The sequence below is a fragment of the Echinops telfairi genome, unplaced genomic scaffold (assembly GCF_000313985.2).
Source record: "Echinops telfairi isolate 266 unplaced genomic scaffold, ASM31398v2 ScPeMD7_7436;HRSCAF=8474, whole genome shotgun sequence".
Lineage (NCBI taxonomy): Eukaryota > Metazoa > Chordata > Mammalia > Afrosoricida > Tenrecidae > Echinops > Echinops telfairi.
The window spans coordinates 4,911,678-4,938,649 of NW_022111336.1; the positions used below are offsets into that span (position 1 = coordinate 4,911,678).

At 38.2% G+C, this 26,972-nt stretch overlaps 1 protein-coding gene across 4 annotated transcripts in view; it reads right to left on the reverse strand.

The window, feature by feature from the left end:
* DMD (dystrophin) overlaps positions 1 to 26,972 on the reverse strand; it is a 2,430,848-nt gene that overhangs the window by 1,542,460 nt on the left and 861,416 nt on the right. For all 4 annotated transcript variants that reach the window (XM_045298663.1, XM_045298661.1, XM_045298660.1 and 1 more), the window contains 5 exons: positions 25,535 to 25,747; positions 19,947 to 20,060; positions 18,647 to 18,802; positions 7,924 to 8,094; positions 851 to 1,033 (listed from right to left, as the gene is read on the reverse strand). In XM_045298663.1, the coding sequence (XP_045154598.1) occupies positions 851 to 1,033; positions 7,924 to 8,094; positions 18,647 to 18,802; positions 19,947 to 20,060; positions 25,535 to 25,747 (837 nt within the window). The remainder of the gene's footprint in view (positions 1 to 850; positions 1,034 to 7,923; positions 8,095 to 18,646; positions 18,803 to 19,946; positions 20,061 to 25,534; positions 25,748 to 26,972) is intronic.

Consider the following 26,972-nt stretch of genomic DNA (forward strand, 5'->3'; position numbering starts at 1 on the left):
TCATCCAATTCACTGAAAAAAGGTCTTGTTATTGTTTTTTAAGAAAGACACGTTTGTAAAATCAATAAATAAATTGATGGACAAACGCAAACTGTGATTTTTGAAAAAGTACAAACATGCCAATATGTACATAACAGGGGACTCAAAAAGCTCAGGGAAAGGTTTAATTACCTTTCAGTTCCATTTTAATGAACATTGGAATCCCCTTCATAACTAATGAATAGTTTGATAGATCATATCTTACAAAGAACTCCTTAAGGGACTGCCGTTATAAAAGACAATCATATTAAGAAACATTTTTCCGGAAATGCATGTCTTCCTACTAAAATGCTTAAATGAACTATCACACATTCATACCAATTTTAAAAATAGAAACCAATTTTTATAAATCTGAATAAGTCTCATTTAGTAAACATTGAGACCTACACAATAATGATAATAAAAATAATTAGCATAGTAGGCCCTTATGTGAATTGAGCATAGGGTTAAATACTTTAAAGGAACTAACTTACCATATATACTCAAGTATAAGTCGAGTTTCTCAGCACATTTTTAATGCAGTTTTTGTGGTAAAATTAGGTGCCTCGGCTGATATCTGGCTCAGCTTATACTCGAGTATATACGGTATTTAGTCTTCTCAACATGAAAGTATTATTTATGCCCATTTTACAGATGAGAAACTGGGTCGCACAAGTTATGTCACTTGCTCAGTCTCAACTACATTGTAAATGTGTGATGGGAAGTTAAAATTTAAATATTGTTTTACTACAGAGCATGTGCTCTTAACACTGATACTTTGCATATGACCAGAAGTAGACATTATTCATGAAGATCAAGAAAAGCCACTAACTTCCAACGTCTTGCATTTCCCATTCAGCCTGGTGCAGAGCCATTGGTAGTTGGTTGTGAGGGTGTCAAGTTCTTTCCTTAAGGCCTCTTGTGCTGCAGTTTGGGCTTGAGCTATGATATTATTCGCTGACTCGGTGAGGAGTTTCACCTTCATTTCTTTTTGCTGGGCCTCTTCTTTAGCTCTCTGGAAATCAAACAATGTCTGCTTAATTCAAAGGTAATCACTTTACTTCCTAAAGACTCCCCTCTAAGTCATACTATTTCTTCTTCACAATACCTTAGTTAATAAATCCAATACTCTGGCATGTAGTATCCATATTTTTAGTGCTGGTTATAATAGTAAACTTAATGAAAATATATGGTCAGGGTATCACAGATCTTTATTCACAATAGTTTGCAGAGTAATCTGTATATGGCTATGAATTTGTATAATATATATATATATATATATCTGTATAAATAAAGCTACCTGAAATTGGCAAGAGACAAATATATCTAAACTAACATGATTCAAAAAATATCTCATTATCTACAGTTGAAATCACTTATAAATTACTCCGATGAAAAATTTTGAAATCAGTACAAATAAGATGATTTAAAACAAGTGATAATAGAGGAAGCTTTTCTTGAGTTTTCATTTGGGACCATATTTGATGACAGAAAGTTCAGTTCAGTAACCATAAACCCATAACTTGGCTTATACAGACAATCCCTGGGTTACAAATGAGATCTGTTCCTAAGTGTGTGTTTCCGCCAAACTTGTAGGTAAGTCGGAATAGGCCCCTAGGCTTCTTATGTAGTATTATTTTAGTGCAAGAAAAGGCCCAAAGTCTTTTCAATAATTTAGAAACAGTATGTGCAGTAACTGAAGGGGATTGTAATGAAGAAATTCTTGCAAAGTAGGCTTTTGGATCTGTAGTTTTAAAGTGAAGGAAAATCTACATAATATTAAAAGCAAGTTGGAGTTGTTTATAAGTCAGATGTTGGTAACCAGGGAACTTACTGTATCCAGGAAAATCCTCCTGAAAAGGGAGCTTTCCTGGAAACTATAATTATGCCTTGGTTTTCTCCTGCTGAATACAAACTATTTCACAGGACGTCTACACTAGACAAGGCTAGTTTGTGACTTTGAAGGAGCTAGTTAATCACCAGATCCATCCCTAATCATGTCTGAATATAGACTAAAAAATTAAACATTGCTTAACATTGGAAACATTCTGCTACTCTGGATAATATGATTGACTTCTGGTTCTTTATCACGTGGAAAAATAAGTCTTCAAAAAAGTAATGTTATAGTTATGAAAACTTAGATATGATGAAACACATTAAGGGAATGGGTTGCTGGGCCTCAGATCAGGCCCATAGTCTTGGGGGACAACTAGATCAATTGTCATAACATAGTTCACAAAGAAAATGATCTACATCCTAAATGGTGAATGGCTACTGGGGTTCTAAAAGCTTCTGAGAAGCAATCTACCATGCAACTATGGTTCTCTCCCTGTTCACAGCAAAGAAGAGTGATGAAAACCAAAAGCCATGGAAACAATTGGTCCAATAGAATAAACTGGCCATGCAAACATCTGCCTTCATAACCCTGAGACTGAAAGAACTAGATGATACCCAGCTAGCTCTATTCACTGCTCTGAAAATGATCACAATAGAAAGTTCTGGATAGAATGGGAGAAAAATGTAAGACAGAACTGAAAATCATAAAAGAGACCAGGCTTACTGCTCCGAGACTGGTGCGATTGAACTCACCTCTGCATTCGAATAATCAACCATTTACGATTTTAAAAAACGGCTGTGGGGCCAGAGCGTGGTACCCCATCAGACTTGACTGGAAGACACTCACTCATAAAGGACAACAAATAGAACTTGAGCTATTTATAGCCTTTTGTTGTTGTTGTCATTTTTGTTGCCTTTTTGTTGTTGTTGTAACTATTGTTTTATTTTCTGTTGTTGCTTCGTTGTGATCGGTCTTGTGTTTGTGAATATTGTTGTTGCTGCATGTCTATCTGGATGGGATAGGTGGGATAAACAAGCCGGAAGAGAAAACAACAGGACAACAATTCTGGGGGGACATAGGAGAAGGGGAGGCTGGGGAAAAGAAGTGGGTGTTAACAAACCCAGGAACAAGGGAACAACAAATGACTGAAAATCAATAGCAAGGAGGGTGTAGGAGGTCTGGCAGGGCTTAATCAAGGGCAATGTAATGGAGAGGAATTCCTGAAACCCAAATGAAGGCTGAACATGATAATGGGACAAGAGGAAAGTAAAAAGAAATAGAGGAAAGATCTAGGAGGAAAAGGGCATTTATAGAGATCTAAATATAAGCACATATATGTGAATATATTTATATATGATGATTGGAAATAGATCTATGGACATATATTTATAGGTTAATATTAAGGAAGCAGATGGACATTGGGCCCCTACTCAAGTACTCCCACAACATAAGAACACTTTGTTCTAATAATCTGACACTCTGAGACGCTCACCTTTCCGACACGATTGCTGAAGACAACGCAGGTGCATAAGCAAATGTGGTGAAGAAAGCTAATAGTGTCTGGCTATCCAAAGATATAGTGCCTGAGATCTTAAAGGCTTGAAGATAAAAAACAGCAATCTAGCTCAGAAGCAACAAAGCCCACATGGAAGAAGCACACCAGCATGTGTGATCACATGGTGTTGAAGGGGTCAGGTATCAGGCATCAAAAAACAAAAAAATCACATCATTGTGAATGAGGGGGAGTTCAGATTGGGAACCGAAAGCCCATCTGTAGGCAACTGGACATCCCCTTCCAGAAGGGTTGTGGGGAGAAGAGCCAGTCAGGGTGCAGTGTAGCAGCGATGAAACTTACAACTTTCCTCTAGTTCTTAAATGCTTCCCACCTCCCAACCACTATCATGATCCTAATTCTACCTTACAAATCTGGCTAGACCAGAGGATGTAGCTTGGTACAGACAGGAACTAGAAACACAGGGAATCCAGGATGGATGATTCCCTCAGGACCAGTGGTGTGAGTGGTGATATGTGGAGGAAGGTGGGGTAGAAAGGGGGAACCGATTACAAGGATCTACATATAACCTCCTCCCTGGGGGATGGACAACAGAAAAGTGGGTGAAGGGAGACATCCGACAGTATAAGATATGACAAAATAATAATAATTTATAAATTATCAAGGGTGCATGAGGTAGGGGGAAATCAGGGAGGGAGGGAAAAAATGAGGAGCTGATGCCAAGGGCTCAAGTAGAGCGAAAATATTTTGAGAATGATGAGGGAAACGAAGGTACAAATGTGCTTGATATAATGGATGTATGTATGGATTGTGATAAGAGTTGTATGAGCCCCTAATAAAATGATTTTTTAAAAGATTTTTATAAAGGTAGCACTTGCCCAAGGGCACATTTCAGAGGGTTACATCAAAAGGAGGAATGAAAACAGGAAATTCATGAAAGAAATAAGATGAAAGAAGATACATTTGGATTGCAATGGATGAGATAAGTTAGAATATGTATGAAGTTGGAATGTTAAAACTTTGATCTGCTCTTTAAAATAGCACCTATTTGATAAGAAAAAAATTTAAGGGAGTAATGTTAAAGTTGGTATATTTGACTCTTTTGACAACAAACATTTATTTTCTTTCAATATGAACACATATGGAGAATGTACCATCACTACCTTTTAGGTTGTAAAATTGGCCCTAAGATATTGTAATAAAGTTCAAGGAGTGGGGGCTGCTGTTGTCAATGACTTCCTGAGCTCATTTTTTTTCAAGATCTTGCTAGTCTTGTTGCTAGTCCAGTTATTTAACCACAGTGAGCAAAGGCAAATACTGGGTTATACCACTTAAGTCATTTTTGAAAAATTCCTGGGATAATTGACTTGACAGCAATAAGAAGGAAAAGGGGTCTGATTGGGTGCTTCAATCTATACAATGCTCAAGGAGAGAAGGGGGAGGGCCAAGAGGGATTGGACCAAAGAAAGGAACCCAAGAGGAAGTGGCTGAGTATGAGTTGGCTCTTCGTTATCTACCTTGTGTCCTAAGCATGGAGGTAAATTGTACTTCAGGAAGTGAGGAGCAACGATCCAGAGAACATTGTGATGTTGCCAGAAAGAATACAGGAATGCCACATGGTTTTTGTCAAATCCAATACAATAGAATAACTTAGAATAGGAAGGAATGGGACAGAATAAAATGGAGCAAAATGAAATTGCTTCAGTTCTATTGGTTCTACCAAGATAAAACCTGTGATGATGACAATTAAAAAAAAAACACTAAGTAGGAACTTCAGTCCACTAAGCAGCAGAGAGCGGGGTTTGGACACTATTATTTCATATAATTACATAATTTACCTCATTTCTGACCTCTCATCACCCTATTTATAAATATTACATTACTTTTTCCCACTAACAACTTTTTCTGTACACAGAGAGAGGGAAGGCTGGCCATTACGTCCTATAAAAGTCCCTTCCCACTCCAGTCTCTCAAACTCCTTTAGGCCTTACTTTAACCCTTCAGGGACCCAGCATCTTTTGAATTAGTCTTTAGATTTTTAAAGAGGTTCTCTCCTCTTACTAGAATGTGCTGCTCATATATTTATTAACAGTTGTCTTCTTCTTGTGATTCAGATCTTAGATTAAATATAATTCCCAAAGAATACCTCTCCAATCAAGTCTAAAAAAATTAAATCTCAGCACTGTCACTCCCTCCCACCCACTAACCCCTCTCTTTCAAAAAGTCCTGGTTTGTATTTTTTAGGAAAACTGTAATTATTTCCAATTACTATTTTTTCATTCTTCCCCTAATTATTGCTTCTTCTGCTCTTCTTGTTGTTAGTTACTACAAAGTGGATTCTACCTCAGCATGACCAGTTTGTAAGAGTGAAGTAAATATATGTGGGTAAATGAATGAATAAATGGTATGTGGTAGCGTTTGAGTTTATATTTTTTATTATTCTATTGTTCTTAAAAATACAAAGCATATATTGTTATTGTGTTACTTTTTATATGAGGTTATAGGTAGTTCAATAGTATACATTTTACCTTCCATACAGAGAACCAGGTAAATAAATACCTCCTCTATTGTATCCCACACACAGCCACCATTATCCAGCAGTGGAAACTAGCATGTTGCTGTGCCAGTGAATAGGTATGAGGGGAGCTTCCAGTTTAAGGCAGGGAGGAAGGGCCTAACACTGAGAAGCATTTAGTTCTTTTGTACACTGAGCCACTGAGTCAGGCTGATATGAAGGCAGTTAACAATAACAGGGGACAAATCTATATGGGAAGAACTACAGCCAGAATGTGTTTTAGAAGCAAAGATGATGTGATATCCCTCCACATCCTTTGGACATGTTATCAGGAGGAATCAGTCTTTGGCAAAGGGCATTATACGTAGTAAAGGAGAGGGTCAGTGCAAAAGAAGAAGAGACTTAACCAGAGATTGGCACAGGGGTTTCCACCATGGGCTCAAGCATAGGAATGACTGGGAGGATGGTCCATATTCTAGTAAGAGGAGCGTGATATGAGTATCTGGTGCCTAATTCCTGTTAGGACATAAAATGACAGCGATTACAGTTACATATTGTTGAGTATTCCTCGGAGTTGTGAATTTTATAATTTCTAGTACTGGAACTTATATTTATAAGTACTGGAACTTACAAATTCTAGCACTCACATCAATCAGTCAAGTTAGGAAATTCATTCCAATTTACACATTCTTTTCACCATACTTATTCAAGCTGTATGCTTAGCAAATAGTCCAAGAAGCGAGACAATATGAAGAAGATGGTGGTATCAGCATTGGAGGAATATTCATTAACAATCGTTGAATGATTTACAGATAACACAACCTTGTTTGCTAAAAGCAAGGAAGATGTGAGGCACTTGCTAATGAAGATAAACGGTTACAGCCTTCAGTAGGAATTCAAAATCAATGTGACGAAAGCAAAAATCCTCACAACTGGTCCAACACACCACACCATGATAAAGAGAGCAAAGAATAAAGTTGCTAAGGATGTCAATTTACTGCATCCACAAGCAATGCTCATGAAAGTAGCAGTTGAGCCATCAAAAGATATATTGAAACTGTTTAACCTGTTAGAGAGCATAGATGTCACTTTGAGTACTAAGGTTCACCTGATACAAACCATGGCATTTTTTGTTTACCTTATAGGCAAGTGAAAGCTAGACAATGCATACAGGAGAGAACAGAAGAATTGATGTATTGAAAGTATGGTGCTTGCTAAGAGTATTGGAAGTGCCATGGACTGCCAGAAAGACAAACAAGTCTGTCTTGGAAGAAGTGCAGACAGAATGCTCATTAAAGCAAGGATGGCACGATTTCTTTCAAGAAGAACCTCAAACAAGATGACTCACAACAATGGTCAGAGCCATGGGATCAAATGGAGTGATAATTGTGAGTATGAGGCCGGGCCAGGCTGTGGGTCATTCTCTGGTACAGGGGGTTGGAGCCAACCAGTTGACACTTGACAATTCACAGTCAGGCAGAAGTTAGCAGAGATTACTGAGTGGTCCATCATTTATATTAAATTGGCATGTTCTGTATTTGACCCCACACTACATATCACTCTCTTTAGCCTAAATCCATACTGGGTTTTTTTTCTGTTTGTTTCAAGAGAAATGTACCTAAGCTCACTCCCTTTATCCATACGAATCACCACTAGTTAAAATATACACCAGTTTCAAATTCTGAGGAAATTCCTTAAACAGAGGAATTATCAGAGTCTATTGATTACATTGAAAATGTTCTTTCCCACATTTGTTTGGGCACATTTTAACCTTAATCTGCATCAGTGAGAAACAACCCCTATGATGAGTTAATTCCCATCTCTTAACTCTATTGAACTTCAAAGAATAATGATTCAAACCGGGATTTTCAATATTTAAATCTGACCATAGTTTATAAATCATGTATCATGTATATTAAGATTTAAGTGAAATCATTTAAAAGCCAACCTATAGTAGTAAACCAGAGAAAGGGTGAACCAATTATACAGAATAATCATTTCAAGCCATGTTGCATTTTTCCTTTAGTTTATTTGTTTTACCTTCAGATCTTCAACTGCTGTATGCAATTCATCTGGGGTTTTATATTCAAAGTCTCTTCCCAAGTATTCTTCCTCTGCTTGTGTCATCCACTCATGCATCTCTGAAAGATCTTTCTGAAGGCTTAGAGTTTGATCCAGACCTCCTTTTAAGGCTTCTTTTCTGTCATAGACCTTGCAGGGAACAAACAAAATGTGAATGTTAAAAGTCAGAACAGTATTGGTGTCTATTACAGGTAGTTTCTGAATACCATCAAGTCAATTCTGACTCATAATGACCACAGGCCACGAGCAAAACCGCTCCTGGAAGAATGTCTCAGCAGTAATCCGTATAGGAGCAGAATGCCAGGATTTCTCTTGTGGAATGGCTGCGTGGGTTTGAACTGCCAACCATCTGATTAGCAGTCAAGTAACTTCTAACTCACAGCAACCCTATAACAAGATAGTAAAAATAAACTCTGATCCTTCCATGCACAAAGAAAGTAACATGTAGATATTGGATATAATTTTTGAGCAATTGTTTTTTTATTTATCCATGTATAGCTAACAGAAATATGGACCTTTGTACTCAAATATATGGCAAGAGCATCTTCTACCATTTTTGCCCAACAGTTTTATTGGTACATAATTTACATATCATAGAATTTAATAGTTGAATCGTTCAAACATAGGGAGAATTGTACAATCACCACCACATCCATCCTAGATCATTCCTTGCCCCCATGGTCGATTTGCCCCAAAGTGAACTCTTCAATCACAATCAGCTCCAATGCTCCCTCCCCCACCCCTCCTTCATGATTTACTCCCAAATTCCCCCTCTCCTCCCTATATCCACCTCCTCCCATACATTCCCTGGACCACCTTGCATCAATTATTATCATTGTGCATGCAATCCTCCTGCACTTCACAACTGGGCAATCCCACAGAAAACAATGAAAGCCAATCGCAAGACGGTGGTAATGATCAGATCACATTAGTATAAATGCACAAATTCAAATAATCTGTGAGAGTGAAAAGACCCCTCATCAACATTCAAGAAGCCAGGGAAGAAGTTTTTGTCATGGAACATCTAAGAGATACTTGCCCCCAGAACAAATTCAGGACGTGTCAATGGGGCATGCAACTGGCCACATAATGAGTCCTTTCCAACATAATCAAGATTACTATGATACTGGACATTTTTTACTCCACAGAAATGTGAAATTAAACATACCCTTTTATGTAATGCAAATAATTAATAAAATCAACACTTTTCCTATGGCAATGATGGAAATATCCTGTATTGATAATGTTTTCAGGGATAAAGTAGGAGCTGGTGGGGGTGGGGCATTTAAAAATCTTTTTATTTATAGCACTGATACATAGAGTAGTATGAATTTGTGCCTTTCAATGCTCTATTTTGATGTCATTTAGTCTATGACTTTAACAATCTTATATCTTCAGAAAACATTTCATAAGTCAGAAAAAAGAAGAACAAAATGCTGATGGATATGTGCAAGAATATTGGGCTGCATTCATGTTTAAATCATGACAAAGGCAACTGAAAGAAGTTGATTTCACATGTAAGATGGACAAATGGAAATGTAGTTTCCATGTAATTAAAATATTCAGTTTGGGCAAGGAAGTAGTGAAACCAACATCCTACCTTGTGCAAGGAACTATCCAATGTGGTGCCACCTTTCAGAGAGCAAGTGGCAAAATTTATTTTTAAACTTTAATGTTCATATAATCTGAGTCTATTCTTCCACTTTGAAGAATGAATCACATTACAAGAAATGTCCAGATTAAAAGCCTGAAGGTAAACAAGTGGCAACCTAGCTCAGAAGCAACAAAGCCCACATGGAAGAAGCACACCAGCCTGTGTGATCACGAGGTGTTGAAGGGATCAGGTATCAGGCATCAAAGAACAAAAAATCATATCATTGTGAATGAGGGGCAGTGCAGAATGGGGACCCAAAGCCCATCTGTAGGCAACTGAACATCCCTTTACAGACTGGTCACGGGTAGGAGATGAGTCAGTCAGGGTGCAGTGTAGCAAATATGAAACATACAACTTTCCTCTAGCTCCTAAATGCTTCCTCCCCCGTCCCCCCCCCCACTATCATGATCCCAATTCTACCTTACAAATCTCACTAGACCAGAGGATGTACACTGGTACGGATAGGACCTGGAAACACAGGGAATCCAGGACAGATGATCCCTTCAGGACCAGTGGTGAGTGTGGCGATACCAGGAGGGTGGAGTGGAAAGGGGGAACCAATTACAGCGATCTACATATAACCTCCTCCCTTGGGGATGGACAACTGAAAAGTGGGTGAAGGGAGACATTGGACAGTGTAAGATATGTCAAAGTAATAATTTATAAATTATCAAGGGTTTATGAGGGAGAGGGGAGTGGAGAGGGAGGGAGTAAAAATGAGGAGCTGATGCCAAGGGCTTAAGTGGAGAGCAACTGTTTTGAGAATGATGAGGGCAAAGAATGTACAAATGTGCTTTACACAATTGATGTAGGTATGGATTGTGATAAGAGTTATATGAGCCTCCAATAAAATGATCAAAAAAATAAAAGGAGTGTCCAGAATCGAACATTCAAATGTTTACTTTGTTTTGCCATTATATCATTAATAGAATAGAGCATTGTCCAACCTCTCCCTGCAAATTTTAAAAGCAACTTACGAATGGCTATGTGGAATCTCTGGTTTTGAAAACACCAAGCATTTCTGAAATAGTAACATGTTTACAATGGAAATCATTATGTATCAGTTAGAACAATAGCAAAAGAAAATTATACATGCTAACATGTGTGGGGATTTTTGAAACCTGTTGAAACATAGTGAGGAAAATATCATTATTGAGTCCAAGAAAAATTAAATATAATGCATATCTTTTTTAAAAAGTGATGTTATTCTTCTCTTAGAGATTAACCTTGGTTCTATAATTTAAGTATCGGAGTTCTAATAGTATACCTCTAGTCTATATAATGCAATGTTAATAAGAGGTAGTTTTCCTGGAAATTACCAAATTCTCAATATATGCAGAGCCATCATAATCCTAGATTTTCTATATTTCGCTATCATTTTGAACCTATTATAATTAAATAGAACTACATAGTAAGCTCCTTTTACTCCCTTATGACACAGATATTCAGATTAGTTTGGTTCGGCTACTCCCCTAAGCAACTGAGATACCAGACCTTTGGAACTGTAAATACATGTTTTCACTGTTCCAGCACTCAGTTGATAATCAAAGGTTAGCATTTGGAGTTCACTGACAGACACATCACAAGAAAGGACAGGCAATCTACTTTTGAAAAATTTGCCATTGAAAAATTGGCCATCATACAGAGTAGAGTTGTATTCTGGTACACACCGGGTCAACAAGGGGCAAGAAAGACTTAAAGGCAGTTGTTACAAGGATAATAATGACCTAAGAACAGATGCATTGTCTAACAATGCAAGCGTGTTTTCAAACCAAAACATGCTAACAACTTAGAGCTACAAAGCAGCAAATGAAGCAAGCAGAAAGGTTATAAAAAATCCTTGTGATGATGAAAAATATCAGAAGAAAATGTGCCAGCTCTCTGGGAAAATGAAGAAGCTGGGACAATAATGCAGTCAAGGCCCTTGATTGGCCCCTGGTACAGGGAAGCTTGGCTCACCCTTAGCCACGATTGACTCGGCATCTGGTTACCCAATAAACAAGCGAAGTAGAGACTTACACAAGGAAGCTGGTTTACTAATCTGGAGTGAACCCTTTTCCCTCAGCATATCAGAGATTCTCCTTGGAGGAATGGCTGGCATCTGAACCCCATATGGTAGTTTTTACTACAGATGAATGGGTAAGCACAAGTAGTCCCCCCAAATGTTGCTTATTAGGTAATATGCCATTGGGGACAGCTAGTTCCATGAACACCAGTGTTATGAGCATCATTGAAAATATTCTTATTTTCTTAGTGGCCAGGGATAAACGTATATGAATTTTCAATTTTGGTGCCCATCCTCTATTTCAAATGAAAGAATAAATTATGTGGACTGAAGAAAACCCACGTATGCATCATGTTTTGCCTGTAAGCTATGTTGTGGTTGTTGGTGAGGGCCATGGACACATTGTGACCCTGTGCACAATCGCAGGAAACACTGCATGGCCCTGCATCATCCTCCCCATTGTTCCTGTCAATAAGCTCACTGTTGCACCCTCTGTGTCAATCCAGCTCCACGAGGCCTTGGCTCTTTTTCACAGCCACAAGAAATGGTGCAAATCATGGGAAATGTGTCTTCCAGAGACTATCTACAGATCTTCCTCCCTTCTTTCATCTTTCCTATCCCTGTCTTTCCTTCTTTCCTTCCTTCCCCACCCCTTGCCATTATCTCCTTTTCTCATTTGTCCTCTCCTCATGTTAACCAGGTCAATTAACTGTGGTTATTATGATATTGAATGGAAATGGACCATCATTGAAGACAGGGCTAGAAGATGGGCCACTTAGGTTGGATGGCACTTGAAACACGACTGAGAAGGAGCTGCTTTCTCAGAATGGAGTCAACCATGGTAGGTGAATGAAGCACAGCCTGTGGGCATGCAGTCTGCAGGTTATTCATTTACTGAGAAGGGAGGGCACAAGGTAAGGAGCGATAGCTGAAAGATCGGCCATTGATTTGAGCTTGGGTTGTGCATAGAATCTTGGAAAACTGGTGGTTATCAAAAATGAAAAGGCATGCAAAAAGATAGAAATCTTAGGCATTAGTGAGCTTAAATTGACCGGTGCTGGCCATTTTGAATCAGAAAATCATATGATTTACTCTGCCAAGAATGACAAAATCAAGAGTAATGTATAGTAGTTACATAATTTCATGTCAATTTAAAGACATGTAAAACTGTAGGGGTGGAGTTTAGCCTGTCAATGAGATCATAACCTGATGGAGACTCCTTGTGGGCCTGGGCTTCTCAAAAGGAGGGCCCTGGGAACCTCCCCCTCTCTCTTTGCCTTCAATTTCCTGCTGGCGAAACACTCTGGGACCTCCCAAAGCCCTGGAGATTCATCCACCACAATTGGAGTCCCAAGACTTTTCACCCACTGACCTGTGATCTTCCTGCATTCTGCATCATTGCATGTTTCTTTGTTAGTATGAAAGGGAACTTATGGACTAGTATTAGATTTATGGCTTGAGTTGAACTGGGCTGGGGTGTTTTATTGATGCCTAATAACTTCTTGATATAAAGCTTTCTCTTGTACATATATGTGTCACCGAATTTGTTTCACTAGTCAACCTGACCTAACACAGAATGGCTTTGCATTGATTATCAAAAAGTACATTGCAAGGTCTATTTTGAAGTACAATGCTGCCTGTGTCAAGGTAATGTGGATAAATATAGAAATAAATTCAATCATTGTTATAAGAGCTGTAAAAGCCTCCAATAAAATGATTTATTTTTTAAGAGAAAGAAATCCAATCAATACAACTATTATTCAGAACTATGCACCAAGTAGAAAAGCTAGTAATGAAGAAATTGAATAATTACTCCAGTGGCTTTAGTCAGAAATTGATCAAGCATGCAATCAAGATGCATTGAATATTATTGGTGAATGGAATACAAAACTTGGAGCCATAGAGGAAGGACTAGGTGACAGAAACAAAACTAGACGTGGCATGGTAGAATTTTGCAGGATAAGCAAGTAGTTCACAGCAAATATTTTCTGTTGCAACAACACAAAAGGCAGCTATACACATGGACTTCTCCAGATGGAATACACAGAAATGAAATTGACTACCTCTGTGGGAAGAGAAGAAGGAGAAGCTCAACATCAGCAGCTAAAACCAGGCCAAAGGCTGACTGTGGAACAGATCACAAACGGTTCATATATAAGGTCAGGTGAACATTGAGGAAAATAAAAATATTAAATTACATCACATTAAAATGTGAGCCAAAAGAGGACCTTGATTCTAAAGCACCCGAATTTCAAGCATATCGCTAGAGCAGCTTTGACATATTAAACATTAATGCCAGAACAAATGATGAGCTGTTAGAGGCTATCCAGGCAATGATCCAAGATTAAAGTAAAAACAGAAAAGATCTAAGTGGAGGTCTGAAGAAACTTTGAAAGTTGCTCTTAATCACAGAGTAGCTAAACCAAAGTGAACCAATGATGTAGTCAAAGAATTGAATATAAAGTTTGAATGGGCATTGAGAGAAGCCAAAGCCAAAGATTATAGCAAAATGTACAAAAATCTGGAGTTAGAAATCCAAAAAGGAAGAACATGCTCAATATATCTTAAACTGAAAAAATGAAGAAACAAATTCAAATCTAAAGTTGCAATATTGAAAGATTTGCTGGACAAAATATTGGATGCAGCAGGAAGTATAAAAAGAATATACAGGTCACTGTACCAAAAAGAACTAGTTGACATGCCACATTTCAGGAGGTAGCAACTGAACAAGAACCAATGGAGCTGAAGGAAGAAGTTCAGCTGCAGGGAATGCATTAGCCAAAAACAAGGAACTGAAGGAATATCAATGGAAATGTTTCAACCAACCGAGGAAGCACTGAAAGCACTCATTTATCTATGCCAGGAAATTTGGAAGACAGCTACTTGGCTAAGTGGAAGAGATTCCTATTTACACCAGTTTCAAAGAAAAGTGACCGAACAGAATGTTTAAAATATAGAACAATATCATGGATATCACCTGCAAGTGAATTTTTGCTGAAGATATCCCCCAAACAGTTGTAGATATACATTGATAGAGGTCAACTGGACTCAGAAGAGGACATTGAACAAGGGATACCATTGCTGATGTCAGGTGGATCATGATTAGGAACACAGCATCCTAGAAACATGTTTCCTTGTATTTTATTGACTGTGCCAAGGACTTCAACTGTGTGAATCACAACAAACTTTGGGATTCCAGAGCACTTCATTGTGTTGATGTAGAATTTGTACATGGATTAAGAGGCCAGATGTGTGACTAAACAAAGGACTACTACATGATTTAAAATCAGAAGAGGCATTTGAAAGGGTTATGTACTCTCATCATACTTCAATCTGTATGCTGAGCAAACCATCACAGAAGCTGGATGATATGAAGAAGAATGTGGTAATGGCTTTGGAGGAAGGCTGATTAACAGACTGAAATATGCAGATGACACAAGCTTGCTTGCTGAAAGTGAGGACCTGAAGCACAAGATCAAGGATTGCAGCTGTCAGTATGGATTACAATTTAATGTAAAGAAGACCCAAACGCTCACAACGGGCCATTAAATAACATCACAATAAACAGAGAAAAGACTGAAGTTGTCAGGAATTTCATCTTGCTTGGGTCCACAATCAATGGTCATGAAAGCTGCCATCAAGAGATCAAAAGAGATGTTACATTGTGCAAATGTAACATTCTGCTGCACAAAATCTCTTTAGAGTATTGAAAAACAAGGATATTACTCTGAGGACTAAGGTGCTCAAGCCATTGTATTTTCCATCATTTCATATGCATGTGCAAGTTTGACACTGAGTAAAGTAGACTGAAGAAGAAGAGATACATCTGAAAGGTGTTGGAGAGAAGATTGAAAGTACTGTGGCCCACTACAAAGGACAACCCTCTCTGTCTTGCTTCATAGAAGCAAGGGTGGCAATTCTCAGTCTTACATGCTGTGGACATGTTGTCTGGAGAAAACAGTCCTTGGAGCAGGCCATCATGCTTGGTAAAGTAGAGAGGCAGCAAACGAGAGGAAGGCCCTCCCTGAGATGGATTTACACAGTGGCTGCAACCACGGGCTCAGGCATAGGAACAATTGTGAGGATGGCACCTTACTGGGCAGGGTTTCCTTCTGTTGTGCACAGCGTTGTGCAGGGTCAAAACAGACTCACCAGCACCGAACAACAACAACATTATTTCATATTGTAATACATAGCTTCTAGGCGTTTTCTTTTAAAAAATGGGTTAACAGGATTAAGAATTTAAAAGGAGCGTAGTGTCTGTGTACTTCTCAAATAAGACCATGGAATTTCAAGAATGTCCGAGGACATTGATTATTTAAACCATTCTATTCCCAATCATTTGCCCATTACCAGGCCCTGGCGTATAAAAATTCTTTTTAATGAAAGAGAAGAAAATTAAGATAGAAAGAAATAGGTGGCAGAAGAGGAAACAATAGAATGGGTACTCTCAATTTCACTCCTTTTGACACCCTGACAGTTAATGGGACAGTGAGCAGAACCAACTGTTACTATGGACGCAGTCATTACTGTACTGCATGCACTACCCACACCCTTTGTCTCCTATGGAGTCCTGAAATAGTGCATGCCAACATTCAAAGCTGCCAACATTCAAAGTTATTTGGCAACAACTTCAGGTGACTTGGTGTCCTGAGATTCCAGAGAGAAAGAAAATGTTCTAGGATTGGAAAATTGGAACACCAAAGGCTAAAATCTATGGAATTATTTTTAATGCAGCATGACATGAACTAAGGTGTTTTAAACATACTCAATTTGAACAGTAAATTCCTGAAACATTTAAAAGCACACAAAGGGTATTAAGTAATGGCAGCTCAAGAATTTGAATGCCTTATAAATTGCACTTCTATAAAATGTAGCAGTGTTGAGGTTTCAATAGCATTGTAGATTTTATAAAATGTTGGGCTGCCTGTTATTTATCTGCTCCTTCTAAATAAATTGGTGACATTCTTTTGATTCATCCATTAAGAATATTGAACAAACACATACCTTTCAAACTAGCCCCCCAGGAAGACATCAATTGTATAATCTAATTTTTAAGTAATATTTTTTTTCTGAATTACTCTTCCAGAATTGACTCACTCCAGGAGAAGAATCCAAGCTAGCTCTGACCCAAGGCTATCTCATGTGTGAATGAATGAGACTGCTGAGTGGTTGTCAATGAGGATATTAGTTGGGTCACTTGCCTTAAGTAACACTTTTCTACATTCTTTTCTTTTTTAATTTAGTTTTTGCCTTTTGGCATGTTTTCTTTTCCACTTTGAAAGGTTACTTGAAATAACTAAAGACTGGCTTTAATACTCATAGATAATACCCTCTCATTAACTTCAGAAACAGTATTGATAAATGTCAAAGTAATCACTGCTTCAAGAGAAAATTTAATCTTTTGGACAAGATAGATAAGAAATTCATTGCCTGTGTATGTAATATTTTCCCTTCGGTAACCTAATTTTAAGTAACATTTAAAATAAGTACAAAATACACCATACTGTATAAAAAGGAAGAGCTCAAAGGAGAGTAATAATTGATTTTTACATTGCCTGTGGATATCTTCAAAGCAATCGGAAGCGGAAATTTTTTTACCACACTAATATCTGTGCATACAAAAACACTAATCATTCTTCTACCTCTGTACCACATATCCCAAATTCATCGCCATCATGTTCATTCCAACTCAGAGTGACCCCATCAGTAAAAATAGAACTGCCTCTCTGGGTTTCATAGGCAGAAAGCCTCATATTTCTCTGGTAGAGCAGCTAAGGGATTCAAACTGCTGGCCTTGTGGTTAGCAGCACAACATGCAACACACTATGTTAAGAAGTCTACTTCTGCATCAAGTATACATACATAGAGTCGATGTTATAACAAAGTTATAACTGCTACAAAATTATCATTGGAAAAAATTCATTCAAAGAAAACAGTGACTAAGAAGAGAAATCTTGTTTTCTGCATGCTCACCACCACCACCAACAAAAAATTATCATTGAGTAGATTCTAATTCTATATAAGGTTTATACATGGGTCACCTTATATAGAGTTTCTGGGGCACCAAATCATTATCAGAGCAGACTGCTTCATATTCTTTTGAATATTGACTAGTAGCTTTGAACTGCCGACCTTATGGTTAGCATTCCGGTGTTTACTGGACTGCACTACCAGTTTGCCAAACTTCAATCACTGCCATTGAGGAAACGCTTACTTAATGTGAAACTGAGTTGCCTTCTAGAAGGTCATTTAAAGATCTCAATAAAATAAGATTGTTGCAGATGCACTTAGATTAAAATTTACCACCCTATCATTTGAACCATTTAAATTTGCTCTAGTTCTTAACAATGTTGGCTTTCTTTTCAATTGAAGTTTTATCTGTTTTACTTTGTTATTCCTGTTAGTCTTTTGTTGTTGTTCGCTTGCTCTTTAATGTTTTTCTGTCTATGAAACCCAAGATCGGTAATCTTTAGAGACAGTAACAGGAGTATGGCGGAGGAAGTTGGGGGGAAATGGGGAACGAATAATGAGGAGCACAAGCATGAAGACAATGTTCTTAAACTGACTGTGGTGATAATAGTGCAACTCTTCTTGATATGACTGAACTATTGATTTGAATGATATGTGAATTATGTGACAATACAAATGTTGGGATAAAAGGGATAGGTTTGTGTGATTTACTTGATCTACAAGGAGAACCTCATTATCGCGATAGAAAAGAGTGAATTCATCTGAATATACCATGCTGGACAGCATCCATGCAGCTAAGGACAAAGCTAAGGACAAAGCTTTAAAAAGCTTTATTGTGCCAATACAAATGTTGGGATAAAAGGGATAGGTTTGTGTGATTTACTTGATCTACAAGGAGAACCTCATTATCACGATAGAAAAGAGTGAATTCATCTGAATATACCATGCTGGACAGCATCCATGCAGCTAAGGACAAAGCTTTAAAAGCAGTCCTGGTGAAGACTGTTAGGAGTTCTCTTTCAGGACACAGTGACAATGCTCACGCTTACCTGTCGGCACAAGGAATCCCACTGAGCATTGAGTTCTCGAAGTTCCATCTCCAATTTAGAAGCAAATGCAGGCTCTGCCTCAGTCTTTATCTTCTGCCCACCTTCATTGACACTGTTTAGGCTGGGTTGAATTGTCTGAATATCATTGACTAAAAGCTAAGGAAATAATTCATTTTACGCTAGTTTGAAAAAACAAACATACCATAAGCCCATATTCAAAATACAAAAGAAAGACAAGATATATTATGAGGTCATAGGACTCCTGACAGAGATTCTGTCCTTTAAACTCAATCCTACCACCACCTGGAGAAAACTCCTCAGAGATTATTTTTTTTAATGGTATGAATGTGGGTGTGAATTCACTGTATTCAACCTGGGCACCCCCCAAAAGAAATGACTTTGCCATTTCTTTGTTATAAAATGCATGAAACATATTTCTGCATTCCCATTTCAGAACAGGTTTGGATTTTCATTCTCAGGATACCGTAGCAATAGCATACACAAATATAGGATAGGAATGAAGGTGGCTTGTAAGGTGGGGTTGTCCTTTTTTCTTTGTAGCGTGTATTTGCACATAAAATTAGATTATTATCTTGCTGGATGACAATGGTCTACTGAATATTATTTCAAAAATCCGTAATGGGTTATAGTTTAGTGGAAGAAGCCCTCTAATATGAATAAGAAACAGCAAGAAGATCAAGGGATGCATCACCTCTGAATGGAACAGAATTTCATATGAAAATAAACTCGAAATGTGAGCCTCGAGTAAATGGTTTGTCTGTCATTTACTTAACCCAGAATTTTTCAACCTTGGCATTTTTAGTGTTTGGGGCCAGATCAGTCTTTGGGGTGGGAAGCTGCTCTGTGCATTATTGAAGTTTATTAAACAACAATCCTATCTTTTCACCACTAGGTGTCTGTAGTAGCCACCTCATCCAGTTGGAAACACTGCCACTGAGGGGATATTGACTTATAGCGACCCAAAGGTCAGAATAGAATTGGTGCTGTGCGTTTCTGAGACTGGAACACTTTATGAGACTAGAAAGCTTCACCATCCATCCCCCTTTGCAGTGGCTAGTGGTTTTGAACTACTGACCTTACTGTAGCAGCTGGGTGTGTACCCCACTACCCATTAGAGTTCCTTCACCCCCTTGCAACAACCCCAGACTATCTCCAGAGATTGACAAATGTCTCCTAGGCAGGGAGGTATCAGGGGTTGGGAGGGTGAATTACCTTTGTTGAAAGCCATTATTATCCATATAAAAGTGTTCATATGAAATACCTCAAATAAAAATCTTACCCTGCATTGTTTTAGCTGTTTCTTAAGGATTTCTGAATCACCAAGGGCAGGCCATTCCTCTTTCAGGAAAACATCAACTTCTGCCATCCATTTCTTCAGAGTTTTTATGTGATTCTAGGAAAAGAGGCTCATTTTAAGGCATTATTGGGGTGCTGACTGCTCCTAACACAATTCATCTTATCAATATGACTGAATACCAGCCTAAAAACCATTCCATATTTGACAGATGCCTCTAAATAGCTCTTCAGGAAAAAAAAATTCCCCCTAAGACTGCACTTTTATGGTCTACTGTATGAGCACTAGTGTATGAAGCCTGCTGTTGTTAAAAATAAAAAATTACTATCAAATGTAGTTTTATGATGTTACTCTCAAGAACATTAAATCATATCCCTCTCTAGAGAAATGGTAAGTTACAAAACAACTCATGATAATACTAACAATGTGCCCTTACAGTACATAAAACAAACTCTGAACAATAAACTCAATGTAATGGTATCTTTACAGTATTTCTAAACCTGGACTTTCACATACCGTTTCCTAGGGTTGACAGTGTAAACATTCCTTCCACTGTGAACCTCCAGTCTAAGACAGCATCATCTTGAAAGAGAAAGCTTCTGTATTTAAACCTTGTTTGTTGACCACGTTGGAGTAACTTCAAAGTAGCCAAATGCCTCCCATCATTTGTTCCCATATTTTTATATTGCTTTTTATAGGAAGATTTATTTTTTTAGATCAGTTTTAGAGTTACAGAACAATAGAGAAGACAGTACACATTGTTTTCATATACTCCCCTCAGGTGTCCAGCTACCAAAACTGATTGTTTTGATCAAAGATTCTGAGGAATACTCTTGATCAAAAGGGAGAAAATGTTGAATGGTTTTTAACATTCTTGTGAACTTTTTGTTTTTTGGAGCCATGGAGGATGGATAACTCCTGCGATAACTGCTCTGGGATAATCCTTAAAACTTAAAACAAAAATAACCCTTGAAGTTATAATAAAACTGAAAAAAAATTTAAAACAGTTTTCTTTAAATCCACTGTCATTGAGTTGACTCTAAGTGAGTAGAATGCTCACATAGGATTTGTAAGGCTGCATATCTTTATGCAAGCTGATTCTCACATCTTTCTCCTGCAAAGTTGCTGGTCGTTTTGAATCACTGACTTTTTGGGTACAGCTGGGTCCACTCAACACTGCACCACCTGGCCTCCTCCAAACAAACAAAACTCTTAACTAGTAAACAAGTTCTGGAATCAACATGATGCTCTTTCAAGAATATTCTACATAGAATCAATCATATTGCTGCCAACAGATCTAAAGAATAGACAGGAACTTTAAGGGGAAAGAAGCTCAGGTTAATGAGGGTAAAACACATTAGAAAAGGAGGGTTAGATGACATTCAATGATACCCATCTTCTGGACATGATCACTGAAGACAAAATGGGTGCATAAGCAAATATGGTGAAGAAAAAGGATGGTGTCCAGGTATCAAAGCATATAGCCCCTGAGTCTTAAAGGCTTGAAGATAAATAATCAGCCATCTAACTGAGAAGCAACCAAGCCCAGGTGGAAGCACACCAGCCTATGTAATTATGATGTGTTGATGGGATCAGGTATCAGGCATCAAAGACTCAGAACAAAAAAATCAAATTGATGTGAATGAGGGGGAGGGTGCAGAGATCTGAAGCCCATCTGTAGACAATGAGACATCCCTTTATAGAAGGGCCACAAGGAAGAGACAAGCCAGTCAGGGTGAAATATAGCACTGACAAAATATACAACTTTCCTCTAGTTCTTTAATGCTTCCTCCTCCACCCCCCAACTATCATAACCCCAATTCTACCTTACAAATCCAGCTATACCAGAGCATGTAAGCTGGTACAGATAAGAGCTCCTAAAACAGGGACTCCAGGACACATCAACCCCTCAGGACCAATAATGGGAGTAGTGATACCAGGAGGGTAAGGGCAAGATGGGGGGAGAAAGGGGGAACCAATCACAATAATCTACATATAACCCCCTCCCAGGGGGACGAACAACAAAAAAAGGGGACAAAGGGAGACAGTGGTCAGTGTAAGATATGAAAAAAATTATAAATTATCAAGGGTTCATGAGGGAGGAAGGGTGGGGAGGGGGGAAAATGAACTGATACCAAGAGCTCAAGAGGGAAGAAAATGTTTTAAAAATATGATGGCAACATACGTACAAATGTGCTTGACACAATGGATGTGCTATGGATTATGATAAGATCTATAAGAGCCCCCAATAAAATGACTGAAAAAAAAAAAGGAAAAGGTGGGTTAGGATGGTGAAGCAACTTAAAGAATGTAATCCGTGTCACTAAATTGGACATGTAGAAATTGTTGAATTGGTGTATGTTTTGCTGTGTATAATCTTAAAAATAATAAAATATATAAGCTTTTAATAAAAATTATAAACTTGGATTATCTTTTTCAAGTACTTTTTCAAGTGTACTATTTTTTAAACTTACTTTCAACTCATATGATTCAAGTATGCTCTCTAGAAATGTTGTTTTCTCCTTTCTTAGATAACTTGCTAGCTAAATTAGGTACCTTCTAGAACATTTCCCCTGGAATAGGATTAAGAATAGCATTTGCAAAAGCACTTAATGGTATCTAATAAAGTCAGCAGTGTTCCCTTGCTGATGGCTCTCAATTTGATTTTTTTTCTTTCTTAAGAACATTATTGCTCTACTTCAAGTCTTATTATTGGTTCCCTGTCTAGAATATTAGCTCTCTTTGTTTGATGTCTATGTCTGCCTCAGGCTTGCGACACTCTCATAAATTGCTCATCATGAGTGACAGTGATGTCCTTTTGTCCTCCTTGTCTTCTTTGGAATTCGGCAAGTCCAGCGAAAGTGGCGAGGTCAGCATTTCCAAACGACCAGCCACTTTGAGAGAGAAAGATGATGCTTTCTATTACTGGGAAGTGTGAGAGTCTGGGAAACCCACCGCAGGCAATTCTAGTCTGTCCTGTCATATTCTGGTGAGTCCGAATCAATTCAGTGACAGCCAGTGAGTGAGTGTTACTCTTTGGATAATGATATTTTGAAAGCATGTAATCATACATTTTCCCCTTTAAAATACCACGAATGGTTCCACATTAGTATTATATTTAATCCCATGAACATTAAGTGAAAATCCATACTCCATTTCCCATCTCCCCAATATTAAACTCTTGTAATTGAATGCAATGCACTATTTCTTTTAGGCAAGAGCTCTTTCTCCTCCTTTTTAATTGGATACAGTGGACGTGTTCAAGATGGAATTGAGATAACTTGGGTTCCAAGAACATCTCATCATACCTTTTCTTAGTCAATGTCTACTGTCCTCCTTTATTCACCAATACAATACTTCCACAAAGATAGCTACATCATAATATCAGAACCTGTGAATATGTTACCTTGCATGGGAAAAGACCTTTGCAGATGGTTGAAGTGTTTAGAGATGTGGTGATTAGCCATGAATTTATGGGTGACTTCATGTCATCAAGTACCCTTATAAGTCAGGAAGGTGAGCATCAAAGCAAGAGATATGTGAAAATGTGATGCTGCTGGTTGTATATAAGAAGGAACGAGGAAACAAGTCAAATAATATTGTCAACCTCTAGCAGCTAGAAAAAGCTGGAAAAGAAATCCCCCCTAAATCCAAATCAATCCCATTGTCCTTGAGTCGACTGCAACTCGGAGTGACAGAACAGATCTACTCCTTAAGGTATGTGAGGAAGTAAACCTTTATGGAAGCTGACTGCCTCATCTTTCTCCATGGTACAGGTGGTAAGTTTCAAGCCACAGTCTTTCAGTGAGCATCCAAATGCTTAACCCACAGTGTCACCCAGAGATTCGGTTGATTTGCCCCTAAGGATCTAAAAGAGATGCAGCATAAGGAATATATTGATTTTAGCCATGAGAGAGTGATATTGAATTTCTGACCTCCAGAATAATAAGATCAGGTGCTTCTGTTGTTGTTTTTGTACCACTAACTGTGTGATGATTTGCCATAGCTGCCTTAGGAAATGAATAAACGTCCCTATCTTCTTCACTAGAGCTTGTTGATAGCAATGCTCATATGATCGTATTTCCTTTCCACCCAATATATTTTTTTCCAATTGATTGGAATGCATTGGATTCCAATGCATTGATTGATGCATCAATGTACGTCTGCATGCCTCTAAGCTTACATGTCTTTAAACAGAATATTTTAGGTTTCTTAAGTGTTGTAGATTCTAAAAGGCAAGACCATCTCATAAGTAACTGGAATGAGATTTAAATCCAGAAGTAGTCTCTTTATCATCTGTACTTGGTCATCTTACTTTCAATGATTCTTTCTGAGTATTATCTGGCTACTCAAGAGAGGAATTCATCTATATAACTAAAATTGGTTTTAGTCTAAATATTGGCTTAAGTTTTTGGCCTGAGTGATTACTAAGAAGGTGGCATTATTTTTTTTAAAAATCAAGTAATGAAGAGTTGGTGTGTTAAATAAGTTGATGTAGTCAAGTTTATATAAATAATGATCATTTCAAATCTGTTTATGAGGTGATAGGGCAGATTTGTAAAACCATTGAACTCTTTTATCCCTTTGAAAGCTAAATGCTACCTATATATATATTTTAAAGGATAATCAGATTAAAGATACATTATCGAGTTAAAGGCATATATAAGGCCAATGGGAACTGATAGGAAAAAAGAAATGACTATCGAGAAAGATTTAAGAAACAGAATAATCAATTACTATATTTAAAGAGTAGGATGTGGTCCTCTTGACCTTGTGACTATTTCCCTTTAGGTTTATAAGAAATTCTTAGGGGAGAATTAAATATAGGAAAAAGTAATATTAAAAATAAATTTCCTGGGTAGGATGAATAGCCTATGTGAGACACATCTACCCTGAGACAAGAACTAGACAGGAGGTGAGAGACTCTCTGCTCACACCCTGGGAGACATTGTAGCTGACAAGACACATGGACCAACCCTGATGCAGTTATGGGTGCTGGAGAAGCCATGCAGAGACCCCTGTCAGTGCTGAGATGTTTCCAATGCCAGTGGATCCAAAGACTTTCTACCCACTGGCCTGTGATCTTCTACATTTGGCATCATTGCATGTGTTTCGTGAATCTGAAGAGGACTTTACAGGTTGCTGTAAGACACATGGGCTAATATCGGAATTATAGTCTTGATCTGGACTGGGCTGGGATGTTTTCTCACTGTTCAATTGCTCTTGTATATAAATCTCTTTCTTATACACAAAAGTGTGTCCATGGATTTGTTTCTCTCATCTACCCAGATTAACACAATGAGTATGGGGCTCTACTACAAAATATATCTATATGAGCCCAAAAGGCCAAGAATTGCTCAACAACAGTGATGAGACTGTAACAGTGCACGGGCACAAGAAACCTGGGAATGGATCAGAAAGCAACGAGTCAGAATTTTGATACACTTGTGAAAAAAAGAACTAATGTCACTGAACCATGCATCTAGAAATCGTCAAAGGGTGATCTCACTGGCTCTGTAAACTTTCTCCAAAACTAAAATAATAATATAGGATTTTGCAAAGCAGTAAGTTACCTGAATTTTCCGCAGTTTATTCATGTGCTCCTCGAGCTTTTGGCAACGCTCTGCCAGCTGAGAGGAAAGTTTCTTCCAGCAGACTTCAATTCCCTCCAAATCGGACTGGTATTTCTGACTCAGCTCAGAGGGTGCTTTTTTGGATATTTCCTTCACAGTGGTGCGGAGATAGTTTAGGTTGCTTTGTTGATCTTGCAGAGAACTTTGTAAAGCCTGCAAACAAAGTGGGGAGCCACTTATACTAATTGATGAATATAGCAGTGGATGAGCTACAGTGACGTAGATTGCACCTCAATTAAAAGTGATCTGATTTCAAAAATCCAAACAAAATCACTGATGTTATTAAAAAAAATACTCAACTTCCTCATTTGCCCATGGATTGAATCACTGACCTTGGGGTTAGCAGTTTCATTGGGTCTCCTTAGTTATAAAATTATTAGCTGCAGTATTAACTCTACATCTTCTCATAATAGCAATTTTCACATAATTTAGCATTATTTGATTTAAAATCTCAGCCAACTATTTTTTATCAAGGATGTCAAATGTATACATTGTATCTTCCAGAACTAAAGAAGTATTGTCGTCAGTGGTGGTGGTCATGGAAGGGGTCCTGTGTGCCCCAGAATCTTTTCTGACCAGTGTGAATCCTTAGGACAGAGCCAGAATGATACTTAGAAGCAAGGATGGTGAGACTTCATCGCACCTGCTTTGGACACTTTATCAGGAGAGACTCGAGCCAGGAAAAGGACAGCATGCTTGGTAAAGTAGCAGGGCAATGAAGGAGAGGAAAGTCCTCAAGGAGATGGATTGATCCTGTGGCTGAAACAATGAGCTCAAATACAAGAACAGTTTTGAGGATGGAGCAGAACCAGGGGGTGATTCGTTCTACTGTAGAGAAGGTTACCCAGTCTGATCGACTGGATGGCACCTAACAACAACCACCACAAAAATGCTTTATAGGGCTTCCTGGCAGTGATCTTTACAGGCGCCAATCACCAGTGCTTTTCTCCTGCAGAGTAGTGGTGGAGTTAGAACAGTCCACCTTTCCATTAGTGGGCAAGTGTTTACCCATTGCTGTTATGTGCCACCACGTTGGATTTTAGTCATAGTGAGCTTATGTACCACAGGAAGAAATATCGTCTGGTTCTGCGCCATCCTCATAATTGTTCCTATGCTTGAACCCATTGGGGCCACCACTGCGTCCATCCATCTCCTTGAGTCCCGTACTCTTTTTGCTGTCCCTCTAGGAACTAGTCTCTGCTGACAGCATGTCCAAAGCGTGTAACATGAAGTCTCACCACCCTTGCCTCGATGGAGCGCTCTGTCATCCTTCTTGGATACATACATTTTAAATTTACTAGGACAACCAGTCTAAATTCTGTTGTAGACTTTCTTTCGTTCCTATAGTAGAGGTTAACTTCTCCGATCTAAGATTACT